We start from the raw sequence: 8,155 nt of genomic DNA, 5'->3' as shown, positions 1-8,155 counted from the left end.
GTGAGTGTGTGAGTGTGTGAGTGAGTGTGTGTGTGTGTTTGTGTGTGAGTGAGTGAGTGTGTGTGTGTGTGTGTGTGTGTATGAGTGTGTGTTCGTTCCCACCATTAGATTAATAAACTGCGTTTTCAGCAGAAAGACAGTGCTGTTCCGTTACTAACGTGTTCTAAATGTTACAATGTTGCTATGCAGTTGCTAGGGTGCTATGGCTGGTTGCTAGGTGATTTCTTCCCATCAAATGTCGCTGAATTGGCTCACTTTCAGTTTGAATTGCATTGGTCACACCCACAGGAAGTAGAATCGGACAGGAAAAGGAATTTACTGAATTATAATTCAAAGAAATTCAACACAGGTAATGCAGTCCATCTATTCAAAGCCTATAGAATTAAAAAATATATTTTTAAAAATTTTTCTTTATCAAGCCAACATTCAACGTTTGTAGTTAAAATTCATTTATAAAATTTATAGTTAAAATTATAGTCTTAGTTAATTTATAGTTTATAAAATTTATAGTTAAAAAAAACAGAGTTATCTGAATTTCTTTAAATTTCAATTCATTTAATTCCACTTCCTTACATTCCTTATGAATTGCAATTCTCCATCCAGTTTGCAACCTCAGTTAAAATTTAGGAACTGAATTGTAATTTATTAAATTCTGAATGATGCAACCCTAACGCTAACGCTAAAAACAATAAAATAAAATATTTTAATATAAGATATATTTTAAAATATATTTTATTTTTATTTTTAGGGTTGTGCACCATTCAGAATAAACTATTAACCTTAATATGAGCAATATTATTAGTGATGACTGCTTTAAACATATTTTATATTTAATGATTGTTCAGCAAGTGTTTAATGCAGGTTATTATCATTAACTAAAACTATAAAAACAATTTTCATTACTTGAAAAAAAAACTAAACTTATTTTATTTCAGCTAGTTGCCAAGGCAAAATTGATCATTTTCATTTAGTTTACCGTGAAGTACTAAAATAACTAAAACTAAATAAACTGAAACTAAAAACTAAAACTTAAAACCATGACAAAGCACAACAAAATTACTAAAACGAAACTACATTAACATACATTAAATAACAACAACAACAAAAACATCAAATTCAAAATATTAACAAAAGCTATAATAATGTATCAGTGATACTAAACACTAACACTGGTTTAAAGTCACATTAGGAGAGAAACAGATCACACACACTCTCTCGGCTGTGTGTGAGTATGTGTGTCATGACCCAGAGCGCTGGAAACATCTCCCCTAGCTAGTGCACATCCATTAGGAGGAACACCTCAAGGTCACGCAGGGGTCAGAGGTCAGATCTGTCCAGTCAGGTATGAGGAAACGAGTCTGATTTACAGTTAATATTGACAGCTGTTTGAATTTCTTCAAATTTGAGTTCTCCACCCTGTTTGCAACCTCAATTCAAATGCAGGAATTGACCTGAAATAATGGTAAAGAAAATACGAATTTTATTTACTTTCTTTTCCTTAGTTTTTTATTTTCAATTCAGGAACTGAACTGGAATTTGAAAGGCATTAACAATTCAATTCTGAATGATGCACAACTGTAAAATAATAATAATAATAATAAAAAATTTTTTTTTTATTACATTAAATTAAAACAGTGTTAAAGAAAATAAGTATTTTAAATTTATTTAAAATACATTTTATTTTCCTTTTTTATTTTAAATTCAGGAACTGAACTGGAATTTGAAAGGCATTACCAATTTAACTTAAAATAAAATAAAATAAAATAAAATAAAATAAAATAAAATAAAATAATTATTTTCCATTCAGGAACTGAACTGGAATTGAAAAGACATTAACAATTCAATTCTGAATAATGCACAACTGTAATTTTTTTAAATTCGATTAAATTAAAACTATTATAAGAATTGTATTTATTTTATTTTCCTTTTTTTACTTTAAATTCAGGAACTGAACTGGAATTTGAAAGATTTATTTTATTTTCCTTTTTTATTTTAAATTCAGGAACTGAACTGGAATTGGAAAGGCATTATCAATATAACTCTGAATAAAAAATTTAAATAAAATAAACTAAAGTAAAAACAGTGTTAAAGAAAATAAGCATTTTATTTATTTCCTATTCCTTTTTTATTTTAAATTCGGTAACTGAACTGGAATTGGAAAGGCATTATCAATTTAACTCTGAATGATGCACAACAAAATAAAATAAATTAATAATTAACAATAAATAAAATAAAATAAAATATTTTAATTATTTTCTTTTCTGTTTAATTTTATTTTTAGGGTTGTGTATCTTTCAGAATTAATTATTAACCCTAATATGAGCAATAGTAATAGTGATGACTGCTTTAAACCACTTTATTTTGTTTTATAAAAGCAATACAGTGAGAATAAATGAGAGCATTATGAGCCGATGAAGGCAGATGAGGCTCGTCTCTCAGTGATATCGAGGGGGAATTTCAACTTAAGGTTTCTGCATATAATTCACCCACCCTTCCCAGAATTCCAAGCGGCGCAGGATTTTAAAGCTACACAAACGCTGTCGGATGCATTACACCGTTGTGTCACTCACATCCCGTCAGTCTGCCGTACTCTGATGGCTTCGTCTTGTAAACTGTCAGGAAAGATTAATCTGAGCGCGAGCTGCAGTTCTGAAGACCCTGCCGGCGACCCACAAACTCAACGAGCGAGAAAACTTTCCACAAACTCACAAACCTCAACAATTTACATTTTAACACCAATCACATCACTTCAGACTGCATTTGCATGCTGGATTAATTAGGAGCGTCTCCATGACTGCCATTCTTCTGACTTCACTCAATCTGAAGCGTGTCATTTTCTGGATGTTAAAGTACTTTCTCACTAGAAGTGAGAGTCACTGTAAGTCTGTCATTTGACTTTCTGACGAGTGAAATGCAGTGACGCTTTCAGAACATGGATCTGTAAGAGCGACCAAAGAAACAACCTAGAAACTATATATATATATATATATATATATATATATATATATACACACACACACATATATATTTTTTCTTGCTCATAAAGAGTAATTTCTAGCCAAAGAAACTGAACATAACTAGAAAACTGTCAATTTCCATGGAAGCTTTTTTCATTTCTATGGATTTTAATCACATGTATCATTTTTCAGCATCATGGGAATCCTGACAGATGTTTCTCATAGTAATCTCACAAGTGTCTCCTCTAGAGTTTAATAACGTCTCAAACTGTGCTCAGATCTGCCCAGATGCAAAGTCAGAGATCTCAAACATTTCTCGTCCAATGCTCCACATTCATTTTACACCTCCAGACTCTAACCAGATGACGACTAGTGACTCATTTGAGCCTGATTGAGTTTCTCCCACTTTAGGAGAAACATCTGAGACACAACTGAGTCTCCTGAGCTGTTAAAGAGTAGCTATTACAGTAATTCAAGTCTCTTACCTGACAGCCGTGAATGCTGGGGTCCCGTCCGTACGAATATGACGCTCGCTCCGTTTTACCTGTTTAAAGAGACAGAGGATGGATCATTAGCACATTCATTAATTATTCTTCAATTAAGTCTAAAAATAAACTTTTAATAAAGTCCTTTACAACGGCAAAGACAAGCCAAAACAAACAGATCAGGGACGTAACCTCAGAAATCAATGGCGGTCGCATGAATTCGAGCATGTTGAACAGACAGCTAGCGTCAAACGCCTCAAACATCACAAGCTCAGGTTATTACAGTCAGACGCTTTGACGAAACAAATGCACGCAATCATGCATCGACTAGTTGCTCTGGTTTGAGAGCATGAAGATGTTTGGCTTGTTCTGATGTTGCAACTGTTAAGAGAACAAAGAAACGCAAGGGAACTCGGCGACAAGCAGGCCTCTCTTTGGAAGCAAGCGGGCATGTGAAATCTGGTATTAGCAGAATAAAGACCTTCTCAAAGTCTCACAAACACTCGTCTACAGGCTGTTAATTATATAGAGGAACATGCTTGAATGCGTCCTGCCTTTAGCTGCACTGGGACCACCGCCAAACACACACACAGCAAATATTGTTAAAGTCTTGTGACCTCATCCAGTCTTAATCAAATGAGCCCAATTACAGAGTCCTGCTCATGTTCTCCTGCGCTTCTGTTCTGACAGACCTGAGCTCAGTCTCTGTTACGCTTTAGAAACGTCCAAAATGTGTTTAAATGTATGTGACCAGAGGCTTTTTGAATAAGACAACGGTGCTATTCACTACACTAACTACTAAAGTCACTGGCATACCTCACAATAATATACCATGGTAACCATAGAGTAAAACAAAAAACATACTACAGTCACAATTACTCTAAAATCATCATGAATTAAGATGAAAATTGCAGCAGTTGTGTTTTCTAGATATTTTATGCATCAAAAGCCTGTTTGAATAAAGACAACAAAGTTATTTACTACTGTAAACATTCAAACTCTAAAATCTCTCAAAAATGAATTATAGAGTAAGCTAAATAGTAATATTTAAACTGCCTTTTAAAAAAAATTATATGGAAGTTACTATAGAGTGAAACAAAGTACATACTACCATCATAACTCTAAAATAATCATAATTCATCATACATAGTGTAAATCTTTAAATACTAATTGCTCAAAAAATGTACCTTGGTAACCAGAGTAAAACAAAAAACATACTACAGTTATTATAACTCTAAAATAATCAAAAGCTAAGAAGAAAGCAATTGTGTTTTCTAGACATTTATGTGTCAAACGCCCATTTGAATGAATGAAAACAAAACTATTTATTACTGTAAACCTTCAAATACTAAAAATGATTACTATCTCTCAAAAATTACCATGGTATCCATAGAGTAAAACAAAGAACATCACTATAACTCTAACATGATTATAAATGAAGACGAACATCTCAGCAGGTGCGTTTTATAACTGTTCATCTTGAATAAAACTTTTTATGTCAACAGCCCAACGAAATAAAGACAAGAAAACTACTTACCAATGTAAACCTTCAAACATTAATTACAAAAATAAAATGACCACAGTAACCGTAATTTACAAAATATCCAGTTACAGTTGTACAAAATAAATATGTGACCCTAGAGCACAAAAGCAGTGTTAAGTCGCTGGGGTATATTTGTAGCAATAGCCAACAATACATTGTATGGGTCAAAATTATTGATTTTTCTTTTATGCCAAAAATCATTAGGATATTAAGTAAAACCCAGACTATTTTGAAAAATTGTGTGTTAGCAATTGGAAAAAACTGTAGTAAACATAATTTACGAAAAGTACCCCGCCAAATTGGCTAGTGATTTGACAGCGTTACCCGCCACAGCTGATTTTTACCCGCATCTGGCGGGTTGGCGGGTGTTAATTTCAAACCCTGGATGTATAAATCTCAATTTTGAAAAATGTACCCTTATGACTGGTTTTGTGGTCCAGGGTCACATATGAGTCTGTTCTTTTTTTCCTTCATTTCATTTTTAATAACAGTGATGCTAAAACCCACTTAACACTGTAATGTGACTATGGTATTTTGGCAGGAAAAACTATGGTTACCGTGGTGAATTTTTCTGTTTTCTACCATGGTGAAAACATGTGCTGAATCAGTTACATGAAAAGCACAAAAACACTTAGAGCATAAAATAAATAAATACCACAAAATATATACTCTTCCACACACAGGAATCATTGTACTCTGTTCTGATTTGAACATTTACCAGGTGGTGTCCAAAAACACTCTGAATCCTCAAAGGTCAAAACAAGAGGTCAACATCTACCACATGCATGACCTGCGTCCAAACACACAGCGAAATCTGCTGCATTGATCTGAATCACGATGCGGAGCACATGAAGATCACTGCGCTCATTTTAACACCGTACATTTGAGTGCACACAGATGCTGAATGTCCAAAACACATTTCATACACACAAACACGGACAAACATCACACGTGAATCACATTCAGCGAGATCCGTCCGTTTTATCAGTAAACCATCTTTCTTGTTCTTCTGAACGTTTAACCGTTTCCGAGGACGGTTGTTGTGTTTCCTTGAGAGATCCTGACATGTTGCTGGATTCAGACACACATCTTTATAAATCCTGCTAATCCAAAGGACCGTGAATCTGGAAGTGGGAACGAAATCCAGAAGAGAGCTGGAATAGGACAGGAATGCCACAGACGGAACATCACTCCGGAAAAACACACACATTGAGCACAGATGCTGCATGTGTACAGCTCTCGCTCTTCCTTTCTTTTGTTTGCTTTTACTTTAGTTTATTCTTGAGCTTGTTCCAGAGTATCTGCAGAGTTTTGGAAATCAGATTTAAGACCTGCATTAATAAAATGAACACCATACGTCCATATAGAACAAATCCATACAATCTGAAAATAAATCCTGTATCTCAGATTCTTTTAAGCCAAAAAAAATAAAAATCACAGGTGAATAGGGTAAAATATTAACTAATAGATATTAGATAGATATCACAGTACATTAAGACAATTGTGTTGTATTATAAAATGTCTGAAATAGTATGTTTAAATATGAAAATGAGGCATCATCTAATAAATATGTACTAATTTGCACAAATTTCCAGAAAATAGATATGAATATTGGATAAAGCCTTATGCAAAATTCTTGTTTGGTTTTGCTAACATATTAAAGGTTTTTATAGAGGGGATTTTGGATTTCTCTTTTAATCACTCCATAAATCAAAAAATAATGTCAACAGACAGAAAAAAGACATTTTCACCACATTTTTAGGAACAAAATGTCATATAAATCAGTGTGAATGATATATGAACAAACCCTTCAGTAAAATCCTTCAGAATATAGAGAGGAATAAAACTGTAAGTTTTGGTGTATGTAAGTGCTGCTGAAGTGGAGAAACAAACTCACAGCCTTTAAATATATGCATTTTCACCATGTTTTTAGATATAAAATGTTATATAAATCAGTGCGAATGATATATGAACAAACCCTTCAGTAAAATCCTTAAGAATATAGAGAGGCATAGAACTGTAAGTTTTGGTGTATGTAAGTGCTGCTGAAGTGGACAAACAAACTCACAGCCTTTAAATATATGCATTTTCACCATGTTTTTAAGAATACAATGTTGTATAAATCAGTGTGAATGATATATGAACAAACCCCTCAGTAAAAATCTGCAGAGTATAGAGAGGAATAAAACTCTAAGTTTTGGTGTATGTAAGTGCTGCTGAAGTGGAGAAAAAACTTTTAAAGATATGCATTGGAATTGAAATCAACAGACGCAAATAGGTGTGTGTGCAATAAAACAAACACTTACATATGTATTTTGGATATTTTCTTTCCACTAATATGAAATAAGAAAAATAATCTAAAATCTCAAGTAAAATCAACAGGTTAACTGCAGCTCCATGTGTTTTTAAATAGTTTTTTTTATACCATTGTATCAATACATATGAGAGATTGACCGATATTGGATGTTTTTCTATTAAATGTGCAGAGATTAGGGCTGCACAATTATGACAAAAATCATAATTGTCGATTATTCCCTTGAAATTGTAATTGCGATTATTAATTACGATTATCACAATTTACATTGAATGATGTTTATACCATTGTTTGATGCAACTGCATGCCGTATTTTTATATGAAAATAAACAAGCTGAAAACACTCTAACTGAAAAAATTAAATTACAGCAATGCTACTGTAAAATTTACATTAATCGGCTGGCAACCCTGCTGCCAGTATTTTACTATAAAATCTACAGGTAATTTTTTACAGTGTAGCCTCATATGATTATTGAACTTTAAAAAGGCGACGATTTAACAATGACTGCATTTATAAGTATAATAATGTATTTCTTTCAGGACCACTATCGTCAAAGATGATTGACAATTAGCATACAGTTTGGATTGGCGGTATGGTTCTGTTCTGGGCAAGAACTCCCTAAGCATTCATGCAGCCTAGAGCTGCAATAACTCCCCCAAAACAAAACCATATGCTGATATCCCCCAACACAAACTGATCGCAACATTTCAAAGCCTTAAGCAACAAGCATGTTGCCCTTAACCAAATGACCAAAACAAGTATGTTGCCAAAACCCGCATAACCTGTAGCAACAATCATGTTGCCTTTAACTGATGACCTAATGAGTATGTTGTCAATACCTTAAAAGCTTAAGCA

At 33.2% G+C, this 8,155-nt stretch overlaps 1 protein-coding gene across 1 annotated transcript in view; it reads right to left on the bottom strand.

Annotated features, from left to right (window-relative positions):
• The window catches only part of LOC107752182 (transcription factor 4-like), a 152,534-nt gene that overhangs the window by 77,986 nt on the left and 66,393 nt on the right, over window positions 1–8,155 (bottom strand). The window contains exon 6 of the mRNA XM_016568076.1: window positions 3,443–3,501. Coding sequence (XP_016423562.1) covers window positions 3,443–3,501 — 59 coding nt within the window. The remainder of the gene's footprint in view (window positions 1–3,442; window positions 3,502–8,155) is intronic.

Source organism: Sinocyclocheilus rhinocerous, unplaced genomic scaffold (assembly GCF_001515625.1).
Source record: "Sinocyclocheilus rhinocerous isolate Xijiao unplaced genomic scaffold, SAMN03320098_v1.1 scaffold2516, whole genome shotgun sequence".
Lineage (NCBI taxonomy): Eukaryota > Metazoa > Chordata > Actinopteri > Cypriniformes > Cyprinidae > Sinocyclocheilus > Sinocyclocheilus rhinocerous.
The sequence above is the reverse complement of the archived record's forward strand: the minus strand, read 5'-3'. Positions and strand labels throughout refer to the sequence as shown.